We start from the raw sequence: 21317 nt of genomic DNA, 5'->3' as shown, positions 1-21317 counted from the left end.
GTTACACGTGAAAATCCCAGGAGATCAGCAGTTACAGAAATACTCAAACCAGCCCATCTGGCACAAACAATCATGCCACGGTCGAAATCACCGAGATCACAGTTTTCCCCATTCTGATGGTTGAAGTGAACATTAACTGAAGCTCCTGACCCGTGTTTGCATGATTTTATGCATTGCACTGCTGCCACATGATTGGCTGATTAGATAAATGCATGAATAAGTAGGTGTAAAAGTGTTCCTAATAAAGTGCTCAGTGAGTGTATAGAGTTACAGAGGGGTGGGATATTTAGAGTACAGGGTTATAAAGGGGCTAGATATATAGATTATACAGGGTTACAGAGAGGTTAGATATACAGATTAAACAGTATTATAGAACAGTTAGATATACAGAATAGACAGTTTCAGAGGTCTTATATAGATTATACATGGTTATAGAGGGGTTAGATATGTAGATTATACAGGGTTAAAGAAGGGGTAGATTAACAGATTATAGAGTATACAGGATTATAAACGAGTATAAGGATTAAAAAAGGGGTTAGATATGTAGATTATACAGGGTTATTGAAAGGTTATCTATACAGATTATACAGGGATCAAGTTATATTCTGGGTTCAATACAAGTTAAGATCAATCGACAGCATTTATGGCATAATATTGATAACCACAAAAGTTTTTTTGACTTGCCCCCCTTTTTCTTAAACAAAAAGCAAAAATATGAATTCCAGTGATTCAATTTGTAGACGTTAAAGGTGCATTCAGTAATTTTTTAACTAACAATTAAAAAAAAAAAGTTTACAAATAAATTGTAATTTTGCAATACATGTATTACATTATGACCACTCACATTAAAATGAAGACTCCAGTCATATCAGTAACCTTATAAAAGCTGTTTTATTCAACATGGAGAGGGTCTGCACGTGGGGGCTGCCATGTTAGAATCACATGACCGGCCAAATACTACTCTCTTAATCTCAGTAACCATCCTGTTATTTGACACTTTCACTCACTTATTAAAGTAATCATGGCAGACAGTGAATTAGGGCTGGAACGATTCATCGACGTAATCAATGTCATCGATTACAGAAATACGTTGATTTGCATAACATGCGTCGGTGCGTCCCAATGGAATAATTAAAATGGCAGCAATTGGTTTAAGCATGGATTCCCCGAAGAACAAGCTGCAGCTTTAGGGATGCCACAATTCTCAATATAATATTGAACCGTTATGTATGACATCCACGGTTCAATACGCGCTTGCGAATTGCAGTTTTTTGGTTTTGCGTATAAATAATTTCTCTCCGAACTGTTTGTGTGTGCCCGTCTACGCGCTTAGATGAGGAAACGCCTCCCCGCAAGTAAATATCCAATCACTATGCACTAAAGTTAGGGGGCGCTTAACCATGCTTGCAATGCTAATGTCAGATTTCACACTTTAACATGGTGAGCGGTGAAGTGAGGCTGCAATACGAGTAAGCACCACCGTCTTTCAAATCTGTGGTGTGGTGTCATTTCGGTTTTGCCGTTGAGTATAATGCTGAGGAAGAAAAAATGGTAAATAAAAAAATGACTGTGCAAGCATTGTTTTACACATGTTGCCAACTCAAATGGAAACACTTCCAACATGACAGCGATCTCACTGTCTGAAATCAGGATAGCAGGGCAGGTAATACAGTCATCCAAAAAGCAACAGTCCCTTGCTGATTCCTTCCAGCATACATAGCCAAATGGTTCCAAGAGACACAAAAAAAATAACAAAGGCAGTGGGGGTGTTCATTGTCAAAGATTTGCAGCCGTTTTCGGTGATTTGAGCTTTCGCCACCTTTTGAAAGCGTTCGATCCGCGTTACAGACAACCGTCTCGCACTTTTTTCAGCGCCGAGGTAAATCCCGATTCCAGGGCTGGACTGGTAAACTGGCATAATTGGCATTTTCCCGGTGGGCCGACACACTTTGGGGCCGATCAGGGGCGGTCTGGCTTTGGGAGAACCGAGCGGGCTGGTTTGTCGGCCGCGAAATGTGCCGAATGGTCCGCGAAAAGCAAAAATGAGCCGCTGCGTTATGCAGAATGGACAACAAAACGGTGCCACGATATGCAGAAAAGGACAGCAAAGTGGTTCTGAGCTGTGCATGCATGTGTGTGCATCTGTGTGGGGGAGGTGTAATTATACTAAAGGATCATTCTCTTTGATACACAGGGTCTAGTACAGACTCCTGTGCCCTCCACAGAGGAAGAAATTATACAATACACTAGGAATGTGTACAAGTGGATTTTTTTTTTGTTTTGCTTTAAATAAAGAGTATTGCAATAAAAAAAATAAAAAATTCTCCTCTTACTGTACTTGTCGCCTAAGCATAGAATAACAAAAAACAATCTGATGTGCCAAGCCATCAAAATCTAACCGAACAGAAAACCGCGGTTAAAAAACCGAGGTATGTATTGAACCGTCGACTAACTGTATTGTTGCACCCCTAGTCCCCACCCACCCAAGTATAGTATTACAACATGTGTTTCTGTTAATAGTAGTCACTTAAAATATATTTTCTAAATGTTTCCTCATTGCCCCCATGTTAAAAGTAATTTCTCTACCGCTGCTAACGTAAATTTACACCATGTGTCATCTAAATTTGTTATTTGGCTCTTTTATATTTTCTGTTTACTTTATCGGCCATGTATGAGTGAGAAAATGGCGTAAACTGTGTGACTGTTACAGTCTGTAAATCATTTCAATTTTATTCCTTACCCCACAGAGATTTAATGCAGATTTAAATAGTTTTACTTATTCCTGTTAGAAAAAGTTAACTGTTGCTCGAATTGCACCAGTTTTACTGTAAGATCAGTGGGAAGGAGAGAGAGGAGAGGTGGAGGGAGATTGTGTGTATGTGCTAAGTTGGGTGTGTGTATTACTGAGAGTTGATTAAGAATGCACATTTGAATTGATTCCTGTTAGAAAAACATTTAAATGTTACTCAAATTGAACTAATTTTACTGTAAAATGATTTTATGTTGGACTGCTAAATTCGAGGTTGCACAATGTTTTGATATTCCTCCTGAAAGTGACTTGAATTTTACATTTGTTTAATTTATTCTGTTGTTGGATTGCTAAATGTAAATTACTTTAATTTTATTTTGGAGTGATTTTAAGTAAGAACTTGTTTTATTCGAGTAAAAGGAAATAGCAAATCTACATTTAGCAATCCAACAACAAAACAAATTAAACAAATGTAAAATTCAAATTCATATTGAATAAAATATTGAAATATTAACGAGACAAGTTTTGCCAGATGTGCTGGTTTGAGTATTTCTGTAACTGCTGATCTCCTGGGATTTTCACACACAACAGTCTCTAGAATTTATTGCCAAAAACAAAAAACATCCAGTGAGCGGCAGTTCTGTGGATGGAAATGCCTTGATGATGAGAGAGTTCAACAGAGAATGGCCAGACTGGTTTGAGCTGACAAAGTCAATAGTAACTTACATAACTGCTCTATATAAATGTGTTGAGAAGAATAGCATCTCAGAATGCTAATCTGAGATGTGGAATGCTGTGGCTGATCGCTGTATATAGATTACACAGGATTATGGAAGGATCAGATATCATTTTTGTTAATAAAGGTTGTAAAGGGGTTAGCTATATAGATTGTAGTACATGGTTAATCAGGTCAGATTTAAAGAGATGAAATACAAAACAAGTATTAAATAAATCACTCCACTATTTAATACATATAGAATAATATTGTTTGTAAACACTAAATTCTTACTACAGCACACTGGCAGAGATTAGAAAAAGTTTACTATATAAATAACAGTGGAGTTGAATAAAATTAAGCATTTTACCTGGTTGAAGGTGCAATTTGAAGAGAAACTTGAGCTTTTCTGTGAATGACCTGTTGTATAAGACATCTGAAACACACAGACAGACACACACAGACAGACACACACACATGTTGGTCTACCTATCATTATGAGGACTTTCCATAGACATAATGACTTTTATACTGTACAAACTATAGATTCTATCCTCTAAACCTAACACAACCCCTAAACCTAATCATCATAGAAAACTTTCTGCATTTTTACATTTTCAATATAACATTGTTTAGTATGATTTTTAAGCGATTTGAATTATGGGGACACTAGAAATGTCCTCATAAATCACATTTATAGCATAATACCCTTGTAATTACTAATTTGTAACTTACAAAATTGTCCTCAGTAAAATCCACACACCACACACACACACGCACACACACACACACACACACACACACACACACACACACACACACACACACACACACACACACACCGTTGTGTTTCCATGTTTTATGGGGACTTTCCATAGACATAATGGTTTTTATACTGTACAAACTTTATATTCTATCCCCTAAACCTAACCCTACCCCTAAACCTAACCCTCACAGAAAACATTCTGCATTTTTAAATTTTCAAAAAACATAATTTAGTATGATTTATAAGCTGTTTTCCTCATGGGGACCGACAAAATGTCCCCACAAGGTCAAAAATTTCGGGTTTTACTATCCTTATGGGGACATTTGGTACCCACAAAGTGATAAATACACGTTCACACACACACACACAAAATGTTGAATCAATTTGACAGGTTGTAAAGGGAGCTGCAATGAAGAAAGGTGAAAGGGCACACATTTTAAGTAAGGGTTAGGCTCCTCTTACCCAGACCGCTTATGAACTCTTTAAAGTTCACCAGTCCATCTCCATTCTCGTCCAGTAGATGGAAGGCTGATCGTGCCAGTGTGCGAGTGTGCGTTTGTGTGGTCCACGGCTGCAGCAGGTTAAACAGGTTGCTAAACTGGGACTGACCAAGTTGGTACTGGTCCAGATATGGCAGGCTGGGGTCATGATTCTGCAGGGCAGGACTACACACTGACCAGTAGCAGCTCACAAAGTGTTGCCTCTGTAACACATTCAAACCATCACGGTAATAACCATTGTTCCATACACACTTACATATTCGAAAGGCTTTCAGGTCATACATAGCAAATATATACACAAACTTGTCACAAAATATAATTTTATGAGACAATATGTCATAAATACATGTCTGTATGTCGGTGTGTGTTTGTTATAGGGTTGTCATAATATCTTAATCATATTTTATGATACAATAAAAGCTAAAAATATTATCATGCATAGTTGTATTACTGTAACACTGTTCATTAGTTGTATTACTGTGCTCTGTGCCTGCTCAAATTTCTGTGTAAAGACGTATTGCTGCATTTAAGCCAGACTAAATTATGGCAGCTCTGACCCACCTCAGCCTCTAGTTTCAAAGGCAGATTTGACGCTGCTTTGGTTCTGTGAAAATGAAATAGTAGTAGCCTTAAACTTTGTTGTTGTCATGATAGAGCATTTATTTCATAATTTAGGCTCACATTTTAAAATATATATGTATATATATTTTTAATCATGTCATATTTCTATATTCATAATTTTATTTTTAAAACATTAATCTCATAACATTATTCAATTGTAATTTTATGCCATTTATGCCACTTCTGAGCAGCATCTGTGCCACCTTTGCAGTGTAAAGATGGCTTTATGTTGTTTAGATGTGCTGTTGTGTAAAGTGGGGCCTGAGTGTGGTGGGTTTTCTGGCACATTTAAAAGATTCAATCCTTAATATGTCATATACATAGACAACATTTGATTTAAAAATTACTATATGTTGAAATTAACATTAACCAAGATTAATAAATGCTGTAAAAGTATTGTTCACTGATAATTTATGTTAAATAATATTGTTAACTAATGCTAAGAAATTGAATCTTATTCTAAAGCATGAGCAATTCAAGTTTTAATAGTAAAAACCATACATACAATGGCAGTTATAGTGTAACTAACCTTAAACAGCATGTACAGCTCCTCCAGCTGAGCAGCACTGAATTTAACATCCTGAGCAACAACACGCAACTAAAACAAAAACAGTGCAGGTAATAAAGTATTTTAAGATGATCAAATTTAACATGAAAACAACTTTTTAAGACATAGAACTTCATGAATGAGTACATTATATTATTCATAACTCCATATTTCAACATTCAACAATTCATTTATAGTTACTAACAATGTTACAAGTGATAAAAAACATATTTTGGTCCTTCTAGGCAGGAATGTAAAAGGATGTTCAAATATTTAATCAGTGAATACAATATAAGGGCATCATAAAGTACATCAGCATGATTTTTGTACTTACTACATTTTGTTTGGTTGTGTATTCTAGTGTCTGAATAACATACAGCTTGTTTCTCTTCCGCATGTTTTCCACTTCCTCTGTTCGAATGTCTCCATATTTCTGAAACAAAGCATTGTTATTATATATCTGAGTGATTATTTGTCTCAGGCCTTTGGTGTGCTGACCCCAAAACTCCTATCAGAGAGGGCCTCCCTTCATTCTCAGCAATAGTCCAGTCTGAGAGAGCTGAATTCTTAGGTGCTCGCAAAATTTACACCTTTTAATTGCACACCAATTCCCCAGAGATCTGTCACCACGAGTACAGGTATTAATCATGTAAGCATTAACAAAGGCATCAGATGCTTCCAAAACACTTTTTGTGGATGCATTTAAATAGTCACATTTATTATTGCTACTTATTCAATTGTGAAGACACAAACGGTTTTAATAGCAAAGGATTATTTAATATTTAATTGGTTAAGAAGCACCAGGAGTGGTTTTGCCATAGCTCTGGACTTGCAAAAAATGGCCAAAAAACCTAAAAAATTAAAATAGAACAATCTGAAATGAATGTGCTTGTGAACTAGCAAAATCTTTAAATTGAATATGGGTTTTAATACTCACTGCAATCTATTAAAGTGTGTGCAATGTTTACCTCATACGCCTCTTTGATGAGATCGCTGATGTCCACTTTATGCATTGATTTGTCGTTGGCTGCTGCTGACGCCTGCTGTACAGTTGCTGGGAGGGGACTATCTTTATTGGTGACATTGTCAAAAAACCTGAAGGACAAAATCCGATATGAGCAACAGGGACTAAAAATGAAATATTTCGCAGAACGTAATATAGTGAAAACATACATTTTTAAATAATAGTAACCGGTCAATAACCAGTTAATTTTGTACCAATATTTTTTTTTTAATGAAACCAAAGACTACTGGGTTTATCACAGTACACTTTTGGAAGTACAACATTTCCCGTTGCAAGAAAAAAATCTGTCTTTTTTTTTTTTGTAGAACATGAGCATGTGCTTTGATTCTGAAGGAACCAGCTAGTCTAAAAATCAACGTTAAAATAACTTTTTGCCAAACGCGCCATGCACATGTGTGCATGTATGTGCATGCAGGAGAGAGATTCAGGATATTAATTGATTTTAGGTGGCCAGATGAATATTTGAAATATTTCAAATACATTTGGAGATATATTTATAGGCGCACTCAGTAATATTTTGTCTTGGACATACATTGACACCTATGGTAGATACAGCATCATTCAAATGCGGTAGTTTTCAGTTCAATAACGACATTCGAACATTATTAACTATTAACCGTAAGGAAAGGATGCTGTGGAATGCAGGAACCAAAACAAAAAAATACAGTATCTGCTCAGAATGAACCAAAATAAAAAACATCCCGTTATTAGGCCCTGATGAGCAAAGTTTAAGCTGTATGGTATAATTTGTATGGAAAAAAGATGCAACCCCTAACAGTTTGTTCTAAAGAAAAAAGAAAGTCCTAAGGGTTTGGAACAACATGAGGTTAAGTAAAGAGAGACTATTCCTTTAAGATTTAGGATGTTCTCATCACCTGTTGAGGACTGTGACAGCCTCTGCGTCATCATGGCAACAAAGCAGGTTGTCCATATTGTAGTCAAGGACAGCAAGGCCAAGCTGCAGGATGGCTTTGATTCCATCGTAAAAGAAACAGTCGACGACATTCACAGCGCTCTCTATGGGCAGTACACTGATGAAGAGAGTCAGGAACCATGACAACGATACTGACGAGAAAAACGACAGGTCTGTCATATGTTCTGTCAGCTGGGTTAGATGTACACGGATCAGTTCCTCAAACACGGCCTGGTCCACCAATGCTCCTGGGAAACATTTATACACACATTTGAATAATACTAATAACCCCAACACCCCACCCCACCCCAGTGAGTAACACTGAAATTGAGTTTTTTGGTTTTAGTGTGGATTTTGTAGTAAGTCAAAGGACAGATCATAGTCTAGGTCATAACTCTTATTCATAACATTTAGTTTAACCTTTAAAAGAAGATCCTTGAACACAGATAGCTGTAGAGTACACCAAGACAAAGCTCAGTTTTTATAATCCACTTCATAGGTGCCTTTCTATTTGAGTAAATGGTAAATGATCTGCACTTATATAGAGCCTTTTTAAAGGTAGCTGTATTTAAAACAGCTAAGTTTACGCTTTACACTGCATCTCATTCACCCATTCACACACCAATGACGGCAGAGTTGCCATGCAAGGTGCTAGCCTGCCATTGGGAGCAACTTGGGGTTCAGTGTCTTGCCCAAGGACACTTTGGCATGTAACCGCCAACCCTGTGATTAGTGGACAACCCGCTCTGCCACCTGAGCCACAGCCTTCCCCAGAGTGTGAGGGGAAGTACTTCACATCAGAAGATTATTTAAGACAACTACTATTGGCACTGTGTCATAATGTTTTGCAGCTGTGCAAAACTCAAAATGCTGCCATTTTATTAATATGATGTCAATTACCTCCCAGGAATGCGGTTGAATATAACATCTATATAACAAACCCCTCTCACACACACACACATACCAATGATTCTGCGATTGAAGTAGTCTGGGAGCATTCTTTCACATACAGCTACCAGCAGCCAGAAGGCCTCTTCCTCTTTTGCATACAGTAGCAACACTGATGTCAGGATATTCATCGCCTGGACAGACATAGAGAATAACTTTGTGAGTAACAGACCAAACTTTTAACCTGAGCTCTCAAATCTCATTCACTCCCATGTACATTTAAATAGCGGTATGATATATGTGAGAACCAATAACCTTTGAGCTCAGTTCTCCTCCTTACATGATGTCAAGTGCAAGATTTTCAGTGAATAACAACTTAAATATGGGTTTTGGTGAGTAAATGGTGACATAATAAAAATTTTGGGTGAACTAATGTTTTAAGAGTTTATGATGCGAGTTAAGTACAAATTAGCCATTTTATGGCTTGGTTTAGAAAAGAATTTGAGCATACTGCTTACTGCACAATACATACCATTTACTGCCTTCTATTGTATAAGAAGTATGTGAAACAGCATGCAATATGTAATGTTAACTGTTTCAAACAATAGTATGCTATACTGTTGTCACATGACCTCATGTTTTGTGTTTAATTAACTCAAGCATTTAGTTATCATCTCAGAAATAATTATTATGGTATTTTGGCACATCTGGCAATCAAATTAGAAGTAAAAAAAAAGATATATAAAAAAATCACGGATGATAGGTTAATATTTCTTCTGGTAAATAATGTTTTATTCTTAGTGTCATACCTTCAAAGTGCTCATCATATATCACTTGTCACCATATATCACAAATACGTGAGATGTACTTTGCATATTTTCCATGCTTGAAGTTTGCATACACAAAGCGTTAGGCTTACAAAACCCTTCATATTCCATGTCCTGCCCATAATTCCCTTTATTAATCTCTATTTGCATAAGATGAGACATGCAATCCTTGAAGCAGTTTTGCATACAAAAATGATGGTAGATAGATCTCTGACATTGTAAACATATTGTTATTTATGTGTAAGTTAATCAAGTATTATGTTTGTTTTGTCTCAAAGAGCAAGACTTTTTACAATCTGCATAAAGTCTGACCCACCTTGAAGCCTATTCTGGCAAACAAAAACAAAAAAAACCACCCACTTAGATAGGAAGGGGCCAGCTGACGCACAAGTAAAGTGACACAGTTTGCTATTCAAAATCATGTTTACAGGTAGGAAAATCTCAAATTGGATATAGCCATGAGACCAGGGTAGAATACAGGTGTAATTGCACATAATTTGTTTCCCAGATTCAATACACTCTGCTCCATAAGTGTTCTAGGAGGACAATATGTCAAAGTATTCAAAATCCTCGAGCTCTGGAGACATTAAAAGACACTTACATGCTCAAGCTGTCACCCCCGTGCAAGCAGCGAGCCAGGGAGACGATTTGGTTGGAGAGATGCGGCGAGAGATGCTGGGTATGTCGGCAATGCTGTCGAAGGTTGTTACTGACTTTGAGGATCTTGCTGTGATACATCGATCGATCACTGCCATGGAGACGAAGTTCTCTGAGGTGGTTACAAGAGTGGGGGATGTCGAGAAACGGATCGATTATTTGGAGACATCAAAGAGGGAATTATCTGCTAATCCGCTAGCGACCAGGGTGGATTTGGAGCATGTCTGGGAGAAGTTAGAGAACATGGAAAACCAAAGCAGGTGGAATAATGCCTGTATTGTCGGAATTCCTGAGGCCAAAGAGGGTTGGGATATAGGGAAATTCCTGGATGGGCTCCTTCCGAATCTGCTCGCAAAAACAGGCCATAAGCTGGAAATCGAGCGAGCTCAGAGATCCACGGAGGGACTCAGGCCCCAATAAAATTCTGGACAAATTTCTGAGATCATCCGATAAAGATCTTGTGTTACGCGAGGCGAGGAGTAAAGGAAAGCTTTCTTGGAAGAACCACAGCATTTTCTTTTTCCCAGACTTTGCGAATTCGACAAGAGGGAAACATGATCGATTTAAGGAATGCAAGAAACTTCTACATCAACGGAAGGCCGCTTTTGCACTGATTTTCCCGGCCAAATTGAGAATAGATGCACAGCAAGAGATGTCCTTCATAAAGTCAATGGAGTGTAAAGTTATCTTATGGTACTCACGTTTCAGCCGGTTGGACCAACTCACTGACCATTCACTTGACTCTGAGCATTTCTTTTTTTGTGCTGGTTCCGCCTAGCGGCTGAAGTTTATTTTTTAGAGTAGCACACCTTCAGGACAGTTTTATGGATGAATCTACATGCTCTTTGTGTTTATTCCACCTATTGGCTGGAGTTTGTTTTATAGAATATCTTTTGCCGTGTAATTCTGTCTCACAAAAAGTGTACAGAAACCGGACTTGAGTAATCCGATGGCAAAGTTGTCATTGGGTTTTAATTGGTGGGCATGGACTCTTTGAGTTTGGAGGTATGGACGCCAGTTTGGGCTATCGTGCACAGGGTTAATGCGCACGTTTATCTTTTTTCTGTTTGTTTGGTTTTGGGGGATGTTTGGGGTTTCATGGATGCACTAATGTTGGAATGTGGTCTTTATAATCTTGTTTTTGACACACAATCTATTTTTTCTTATATGTCAAAATGTCAAATGTTAATATGAGTGGATTATCTCTCTCCACGTGGAACGTGAATGGGTTGGGGTACCCCATAAAAAAAAAGGAAGGTTATTTCTCTTCTTAAGCACAAGAAATATGATATAGTGTTTCTTCAAGAAACACATCTTTCTCAGAGGGAAGCTGAAAAATTTGGGAGGATATGGGGTGGGCATGCTTGCTTTAGTGCTGGCTCAAGTAAGAGCAGGGGAGTCATTACGCTGAGAAGGAAACATCTACAATTCAAATGTCTCTTATTTTTGTTTTAGCTGAAATTAAGGGGCAAAGTCTTATTTTGGCTAATATTTATGCACCTAATGTTGATGATCAGGGTTTTTTTTTAATAGATCTTGAAAGGATGCGGCAAGCCGCTGGCACCCCTTATGATATAAAATTGGGAGGAGACTTTAATCTTTTGGATTCAGTCCTTGATCATAGTGAAGCAAAAGTGTGCAAGCCCCCTAGAGCAACACTGACACTTCATAGGATGTGTAAAAATCTTGGTCTTACAGATATTTTGGAGACGTTTGAACCCATCTGGGAAGGACTGTACATTTTATTTTCCATTAGTCCATAAGATTTACTCTAGAATAGATTTTATTTATATCCAAGTCCCTCATTCCATCTGTTGTTGATTGCTCAATTGGAAAAAAATAAGTCTCAGATAATGCCCTGGTGCGTAGAGGTGCTGCCCCTAAATATAGGATATTTCCCTACTAGATCTATGCCTTTCCTCCACAGAATTAATAATTCATTCTCAGGATACAGAGTTAACTGGTCTAAATCCAAAGCTTTGGCTCTGACCGCCTTCTGCCTGGTAATGGCTTTTAAGCCGAGCACTTCCAGGGGACCAAACAGAGAATTAAGTTTTTGGGTATTTTATTCCCAGCAAATTTGTGTGATTTAGTTTAATTTAGAGTTAATTTTGACCCTTTAAATAAAAAGGTTTTCAAGCGATGTGGACATCATTACATTTATCAATTGGGAAGGTTAATGTTATTAAAATGAATTGTATTCCAAAATTCAACTACCTGCCACAATATCTCCCTATTGATGTCTCCTCTCTTATTTCAAGCAATTTGATAGTCCTTCATTTGGAATGGTAAATGTCCAATTGACAAAGGTGGGCTAGGCGTACATAGGCCAATTGACAAAGGTGGGCTAGGCATACTGAAGATTTAGTTTTATTATTGTGCATTCAGTCACAGACATTTGGCTCATTGGTCTCTTCCACCTGAGAAAGACCCTCCCTGGTTTTGTATTGAACAGTAAGTTCTTGCCCCTATTTCGCCATTGCAAAGCCTTTCTATCAAACTAACTGGAGAAGTTAAGTCACACCTTGTTATCTCACATTTGCACATGGTATGGACAAAAGTGTCCAGAGTGTTTAATTAGAACATGTATTTAAATGTTGCTTTGAGCTATGGCTGAACTCAAAGTTATGTATATTAAGTCCCCTTTCTGCTGTATAGAGTGGATTGTGAGGGAGTATAACACACTCGCTGACCTATATGGGAGAGAAGTGTTGAGATCTTTTGAAAATATGGTTCAACAGTTTGGGATTCCCAGATCTAAATTCTTTAGGTATTTACAGCTGCGCCACCTGCTTTGTACTATTTTTGGGAATAGCATACACCCCCCTAAAGCGGCAGATACTCTGGAATTGGTGATTACTGCTTTTGAAAAAGGCCACGAGGCATCAGTATATTACTCCATGCTTATTCAGAGTCTGGGGATGGAGCTACAACTTCTCTCAAGAGATTATGGGAGAAAGATTTAAACTTGGTATTGGAGGAGGGAGTGTGTGCTAGGATTCTAAAAAACATCAAGTCTACATCTAGAGATGCAAGAATGTGTCTTATGCAATTTAAGATTTTACATTCTATTGGACCCACTCTAGATTGTATAGGCATGGTCTTAAAGACAAACCCACCTGCTAGTGATGCCAATCAGAAGATGAGGACACATCCCATGTTTTTTGATGGTGTGTTAGTATTCAAGAGTTTTGGTTGAGGGTTTAGAGTTTTAAGTGTGACGTATTGGGTACACAGATTTTCCCCAGACTCTGTTTTTAAGCAATGGGGCGGTCACTGATGTAGGGGATAAATGCATGAAGAATTGGATCCTGCCCGGTGTTATAATCGGCAGAAAGGTCATCCTTAGGGGATGGAAGTCGGCTGGAGCGCCCTCGTTTCGTGAATGGTGCATGGAGATGGGCAGGGTGGTGGCATTTCAGGAGTTGTCATATAGAAGGCTAGGCAACATAGATTTGTTCATTGAGAAGTGGGGCAGCTCTTTGGCTTTTTTGGAGGGCTCTCTGGGAGGGGCAGTGGGAGAGACTTGTTGTTTTAAAAGTGTATGCTGCAACCTTTTTGTTTTTGAATGTATACTTTATGTTTTTGTTTTTTTTACGTTTCAAAATATTTTCTGTTGTTTTATTGTCTGTTTGTGTGTCATTTTCAATTGGCATTTGACCACCGGGGTGCCTGTTTGTGTCAGGTGGGGGATTAATGTTCAGGGAGAAGGGTTGTAAATGTATATAATTTGATTCTAAATATTTTGTTATGTATTTTTAATTTGTTATATGGAATCAATAAAAATTGTTAATAACAAAAAAAAAAAAAAACAACAACAAAAAAAAATCAGTGCTATACACATTTAAAGAAATATTCTGGGTTCAATACAAGCTGAACTGATAGCATTTGTGGCATAATGTTGATTCCCACAAAATGAATGGTCTTTACAATAAGCAAAAATAAAGGTTATAGTGAGATACTTACAATGGAAGTACATGGGGCCAAACAATACATGTAAAAATACTAAATTTTCCAATTCAGTAAACAATATGCGCATTAACATGATTTTAGTGGGACAAAATTGCTTTCTAAACTTTCCTGTGGTTATGTTCAATTTTATAACTTCGTTGCCATGATGATGTAGCACAGTAAACCCTAAAACAACCGTAAAACAATAATTTAAACTTTTAACTTAATTTAACTTAACAGCTCAAATAACACATGAGTTTTAACAGAAGAATTAATATATTAATTAGTTATATATTAATATATTATAAAATTATAAGCCTCGATTTTAGCTTTTTTTTTTTTTTAGAGAAAAGGAGGGACAAGTCAAAATTATTTTTGTGGTAATCTACATTATGCCACAAATGCTGCCGAATTAATTTATCTTGTATTGAACTCGGAATATCCCTTTATACTCACATTTTGGCAAATCCAGCATGTAGCTAGTTCTTCCTCAGAAGTGCTCCTTACTGTAGCCATCAGAGTACTTCTAAACATTTGTTTGCTTCTCTGTGTACTGATAAAAACATGTGCACTCTGATTGCTGGAAATTACATAAAGCCAACTAATCAGATTTGAGCTTGCCGTTTTCAGAAAGTTCTCACCGTTTTTGTGAAAATAAATAAAATGCACTAGGGGTCGGCGATGTGGCCAAAATGTTATACCACGATAACAATAATATAATCACAATATAGTTATTTTGTATTTGAAAATCAATAACAATTGGTTAATATATTAAATAACCATATTGTACAGCCTATTTTTGTGTAATACGGTCTGTGAATTTAATACTTCCAAATACTTCCACTTATATAATTTTCTCTTTAATCTGAACTTGACAATAGTCAAAGGAAGAAGTACTTAACTTAGTTTGAAATCATTCTTAACATAATGCTAAATTTCACATTATACCACATTTCAATCTGATATGTTTTTGGCATATATTATTTTAAACTTTCCCTAAGAAACTCAAGTTCGAATTACGAGGAAAGCATTATTTGGGTTTCATAATATACTTTTGCATCCTTCATTTGAGGAGGTAAAACAGATTGCTTGAATTACAAGTGATTTTTGTTTACAGATGAAATTTTTCTGCTCAGTGATGGCTTTTGTAATCCCGCTCTGTGCTCTCCTGTAAATATCAGGAAGCCTGCTGAACTTACACGCACTTGTGTGATCCAGAGAAAGTGCACACGACACGCAGATGAAACATAGCTGAGCATGTCAGAAGCGCTTCTAAAGCAGCAAAAGCTAGATAAATGTTTTTTAATTTGCCTGGCAGGTCAGTAAATGTTTGTTTATGCCATAAAAACCCTGTCCATTCTTCTTAAATTCTCTAACTGTCATGTGAAGCCTTGCCTACTAATAGATAAGCTCATTCTGCACACATGGATATTTTCATATCGTGATATACACAATCTAGCAAAATCTCTATCGATTGACACTTTATATCATTGCCACAATATATATCGTCATATTGGCCAGCCCTAATACACACAATCATCTAGTCAGTGAATGGTCCATGGGACTACGAGTGTGCAACTGAGAGAGAGACTGTGTGTGTGTTTTTACCTGGCAGTAACCAATTTTGGGGTTGCGGTGAGCGTAGGCGGTCAGGACTCTTCGGAGGGCTGATATTCCTGTGTCACTCTGGAATGCTGGGTGTTCTGGGAGGGAGCGATGTAGATCTCTCTCAATCTCATCACACGCAAGTGAGCTGCTGCCCATACACTCCTCCAGCAGCCGGCCGTAGTACCCGGGGTGAGAGGTCATGTCATGTACAGCACCTTTTGTAACGCAAACCAACACAACATTATAAACTGCACGCGCACACACACACGAACAAGCACACACACGAGCGCACACACACCTGAGAAGAGCAACCACAGTTCTCCTCTGAGAGTCTCAGGAACTCCTCGTACGATGAGATCACGCGTTTTTTTGGTGCAAAACATTCCAGTTCCACGGCCATATTCAGCAAAGTGGATCTGCCATGACTGCTCCTTCATTCGCTCCTTCAGCTATCAATAACAATGTTATCATGTCAATAGTGGGGAGCTTAATAACAACATAACGACACATAGCACATGCTTAGATCAATTACATTTAGATTTAAGTATTTAGCAGACACTTTTATCCATAGTAACTTACAGTGCATTCAAGGTACACATTTTATCAGTTTACTTTATGTGTTAACTGAACCCATGACCTTGGCAATGCTACAGCCATGCTTTACCAGTTGAGCTACAGCAACGCAATTTATAAATCTAATTTTTAGTCTGAATTTGAGCAAGTGTCAAATTCAGTGAAATCAGAACGCACCATTTTGGGGTCAAGGTTTTCTGCATCGTGTGGATGAAAGACATTCATGAGAGCTTCGGTGCTCACAGCTTGACTCTGCCCCACCATCACACCCTCCTCATCCTCAGAGAAAGACATAAACAAACAAACAAACAAACAAACACCCCCACACAACCCAAAGTCCAATCAGTATCTTCTGACCGCTATAAGAAAATCATATAATGCAATTTGGAATATTATTAAATCCTTTTTTTTATTTTTTTGACATGAGACTACCTGCAATAATTTCTAATCATTTGACATTTCTAATAGTGTTTTTTCTGAAAGTAACTGGGCGTCTTTCATGAAACTCTAGCAGAACAAAAAACTGTGTAAACTCTACTCATAATTTGAAATTGCCACATTACATTTTTGTAACTACAGTTTTATAAATGAAGAAATTTGTGTTGTTCGTGTTTCATGAATGAGGGCCATTGTGTCAGAGCGCTTGAGTTTCTAATTTACTAAAAAGTCCTTTAACTTTATCCATCTTCCAATATAGTACTTTACCTCAAAATAGTACATGTAGAAATGACTGCAGAATATATCAAACTATATCAGTTTATTTATTTCAGTAGTTAGAGTGCAGAGACCTGGTTACTGAAGGAATGTTGAGGGCTTCCTGCTGTCCCACATTTCCTGCGGATGGTGGCAGCAAGTCGCTCAAAATCTCGAACCTCAGAAAACCGCAAAGCTCTTTTGCCACGCATACACACAGTCAGGGCACGAGTGCTGCGGTCTGGCATCTCCACACTAAACACCTGCAAAAACACTAAAACATAAGTATTGATGCAGCACACACATACACAGTAAATATAATAGTTATATAATAGTGTGATGTACAAGCCCAATTCCGAAAAAATTGGGACAGTATGACAAATGCTAATAAAAACAAAAAGGATTTGTAAATTATATTCACGCTTTGCTATATTGAAAGCACTACAACAACACATTATATGCTGTTTTACCTTGTGAATTTCATTTTTTTTTTTTTTATGTACAGTAATTTCAAATCAGATGACCGCAACGCACTTCAAAAAAGTTAGGACATAATTTCTTCTAATAACACTTATTAAGCATTTGGGCACTGAAGACACAAGTTTGTTAAGTTTAAAAAGTGGAATTTTCCCCCATTCATCCATTATGCAGGTCTTCAGCTGCACAATTTTACGGGGTCTTTTGCCGCTTCATAATGCACCACACATTCTCATTTGGAGATGGTCAGGACTGCAGGCAGGCCAGTCTAGCACCCGCGCTCTCGGCCAGTATGTGGTTATAAGTTGTCAGGCTGAAAATGCTGGGACGTCCCTGGAAAAAACAGTGCTGGATGGCAGTATATGCTACTCCAAAATATGTACATATCTGTCTGCATTAATGCTGCCCTCACAGATGTGCAAGTTACCAATGCCATGGGCACTGACACACTACTGGCCCATACAGACACTGGCTTTTGGACCTGACACTGATAACATCTTGGATAGTCCTTTTCCTCTTTGGCAAGGAGAACACAACTGCTGAGTTTTTCAAAAACTATTTGAAATGTGGACTCATCAGAGACTCAAAGTGCTGGATTATTTTCTGAAGCATCTGTTTGTAAAATGACAAGTCTCAAATGATCCTTGCTCTTGAAGGTCTAGTCAGTTTTTGGAGGCTCCTTATATACTATGACACAATTGTCTCACCTGTTTAACATCTCCTGTTTCACATTGCCTTGTTATTTTAACTCGTCAAATTGATATTAGTCTTAAATTGCTCCTGTCTCAACTTTTTTGGAATGTGTTACAATCATCTGATTCAAAATTACTGTATATTAAAAAACAAACAAACTATGAAATTCACAAGGTCATTCAAAAACATAATATAATGTGTAGTTGTAGTGTTTGCAATAAGGGTGAATACAATTTACAAATCACTACTTTTTTTATTATTAGCATTGTACATACCATCCCAACTTTTTTGGAATTAGGGTTGTAGAATGATTTCACAAATAACTGTCAGAACAGCTCTCTAGCCACATTCAAACCAGGTCTCAAGACCTCTCACTTTACTGTACAGTGTAGCTTTTGTGTATTTCCAAATTTTGTGAGTCTCGTTTTGCTTGGCATGGTAAATTGACACTTGATGTTATGTTCATAAATCATGATAAAATGTACACATAAATGATTACATTTAAAATAAGATTCTGAATACACACCTCGCCTAAAGGTATTATGAGATGGCATTGAGACCCATCCTGGCTTGCAAAGCACAAATAGTTCTCAGAGACACAGATTTTTCCAAGTGTGTTCAAGTGACTGAAAGGAACCCAAAGGAAGCTCTCATAAACTTCACAAAGGTTCTCCTCCTGTGGCAACCGGAAAAATGCTCGGAACGACTGATTCCGTGCATGTATTTCCAGAGCTCTGCACAGATTACATTAAAATTAGACTGTAAAGTGCAATACATCAGAGAACAAACAGATACATCTACAGCACAGCCTTGCCGTTTACATAAATGAATTGCTTTCTATAATACTGTCAAAAAATCTGGTATGGTACATTTGGTATTCAGTACACAGATCAGTGGAATTAAATCCAGTTCAAATAAATAAATTAACCTCTGTGTGATGTGAAGGGGGTTGGCTAATGGATGTTCAGCATTGAAGGTTTCTTTCTCGAAGTAGCGCACGATGGCATACTCAGCAAGATGCTGCATGATCAGGTATGTCTGCTGGAGCCTCAAGAGCATCGAGAAGAAATGATCTTCTCCTCTTACACGCACACGGATGCTCTCCGTCAAAAACACGCTTGACGTACGCTCTAGACGGCTGACGTCATCCCAGGGAAACACCAGTTTCACTGAGAATGAAAGTCACAAACAGTGATCAACGTGTGAGATTACAATTGCTTCCTACTAAGGAAATTACTGTGATGTACAATTTTAAATTATTAAAAAAATAAAATTTTGAAAATTCTATCACTATTTACCTGCCATAGCTCACTAGTTTGGATTGTTTTGAAGAAAAAATCAAATGCCCTCTAGCAAATTGTAAAGGGATTAAAGGGAAAGGAGGAGGCAAGAACCGGCTTGACAATATAAATAATAATTTAATATAAAACTGAACCAAAAAGACAAACACACACACAGGTGTCGGGCAGCTGCCCGTAAATCTCTCTCTCTGTCGCACTGCCATCTCCATTTGGCCCTTATCCCTCTCGGGTTAATCAGCCTGATTAGGGGCCGATTAGGGGCCAAATGTGTCCTTCTAAAGTCTACATTTGAGCCATTAAAGGAACAGTATGCATTCAAATTAAAACAATGACATTTGTTGGTGCATGTTATTGCCCCACAGCAAAGAACCAAAAGAAAGCCACCATCGCAAATATCAAATCTGTAAGTGAGTGTGTTACTAACCTTCATTTCCCAGCATATAGGAATAGAAACACAGGAAGTTGGTGCTGAGGTAGATCCAGCCTTGGTTTGGCACTCGTCCTCTCCAGTAGCTGCAGGAGAAATACGTCACAAGCTTCTCTCTCTGAGGCAAACCGAACAGACGTTCAAAGCGCAGCACTACCTCCCTGAAGTGCTCTGGATCCTCCTCGTCACCAGCGGATTTGCCCTCCTCTGCTATCAGACCCTACACAAACACAACATACACTACTGTAATCAATAGCACATGTGCAGCTGCATGGACTAAAATCTAAAATACAAAAATTATTCAAAATTAGGGTTCTCACAATACCAACATTTCAAAAGTCAATATCAACAGTGACATTTCACAATTCTCAATACCAGTTTCGATATCACATTGGAAACTATTATGCAACTGAACAACAATATTTTAATATGTAAAATATTTAAGATAAATATAAGTAAAAATATTAACAAATGATCTTGAAACAATGGTTTGTAACCATCAAGTAGTTTCTAATTAAAATACCTAAACAAATTACTTAAGAAATTACTCAAGGAAAATAAACAGCCAGAAAAAAAAAAAAAGAAACAAGAAAAAAATTTACAATCAATAGATCAAATAAAAACAATAGGGAACAGATACAAATTAAAGGAATATTCCAGGTTCACTTTGAGTTAAGCTTAATCTACTAATAATTATTAATAAATAAAATAATAATTAATTAATAATGCAGACACTCACGAAAAATAATTTCCTCCTTTTCATAAAAAAAAAAAAAAAAAAAAGGAAAAATCTGAAACACATACAATAGAAGTGAATAGAGACAATTTTTGGAAGCAGAAATGTGAAGCTTGTAATTTTATAAAAGCACTTACATTTACACTACAAATCTTCTGTTAAGGTCCATGTATTATTTGAGCTGTAAAATTGTTTAAATTGTTGTTTATTTACAGTAATTTTAGGGTTTAAAGTATGTCATCATGGCAACAAAAGTTGTAAAATTGGATATAACTTCACACAGAAAAGTTTAGTAAGCGATTTTATCATACTAAAATTTTGTTAACATTGTCTCACAAAGCAATGTTGATGCATTGATTATGGAATTTCAGAATCGATTATCTTTATTACTATATTAATACCCAATGTGATAAAGATATTGTCTCAGATTACACAAGCCTTCTCAAAACAAACCCCACGGGACCCTAAAGAATGAAGGAAAAAAAGAGCACTTTAAATTAAGAAAGTTCATGCTTTCGAGTTCTATTTTTGGTGACATTATTCATAAATGTTTGCGTCCATTTGACCAAAGTAAGTTCATTGCCTATGCTTTCTTCTTCAATTTCAATACATTATGTATATATTGCTTTATATCTCCTTGATTGCATTATT

The 21317-nt window shown here is 37.2% G+C and overlaps 1 protein-coding gene across 3 annotated transcripts in view; it reads right to left on the bottom strand.

The window, feature by feature from the left end:
* tbc1d8b (TBC1 domain family member 8B) overlaps positions 1-21317 on the bottom strand; it is a 33843-nt gene that overhangs the window by 7303 nt on the left and 5223 nt on the right. For all 3 annotated transcript variants that reach the window (XM_052101676.1, XM_052101684.1, XM_052101692.1), the window contains exons 4-17: positions 19928-20150; positions 19131-19371; positions 18729-18936; positions 17128-17295; positions 16517-16618; positions 16065-16215; positions 15767-15981; positions 8800-8917; positions 7798-8083; positions 6867-6993; positions 6233-6331; positions 5881-5949; positions 4693-4933; positions 3835-3900 (exon numbers count right to left, since the gene is read on the bottom strand). In XM_052101676.1, coding sequence (XP_051957636.1) covers positions 3835-3900; positions 4693-4933; positions 5881-5949; positions 6233-6331; positions 6867-6993; positions 7798-8083; positions 8800-8917; positions 15767-15981; positions 16065-16215; positions 16517-16618; positions 17128-17295; positions 18729-18936; positions 19131-19371; positions 19928-20150 — 2314 coding nt within the window. The remainder of the gene's footprint in view (positions 1-3834; positions 3901-4692; positions 4934-5880; positions 5950-6232; positions 6332-6866; positions 6994-7797; positions 8084-8799; positions 8918-15766; positions 15982-16064; positions 16216-16516; positions 16619-17127; positions 17296-18728; positions 18937-19130; positions 19372-19927; positions 20151-21317) is intronic.

Source organism: Xyrauchen texanus, chromosome 3 (genome assembly GCF_025860055.1).
Source record: "Xyrauchen texanus isolate HMW12.3.18 chromosome 3, RBS_HiC_50CHRs, whole genome shotgun sequence".
In the NCBI taxonomy this organism is placed as follows: Eukaryota; Metazoa; Chordata; class Actinopteri; order Cypriniformes; family Catostomidae; genus Xyrauchen; species Xyrauchen texanus.
Note: the sequence above shows the minus strand (reverse complement) of the source record. Positions and strands in the feature narration are given on the sequence as shown.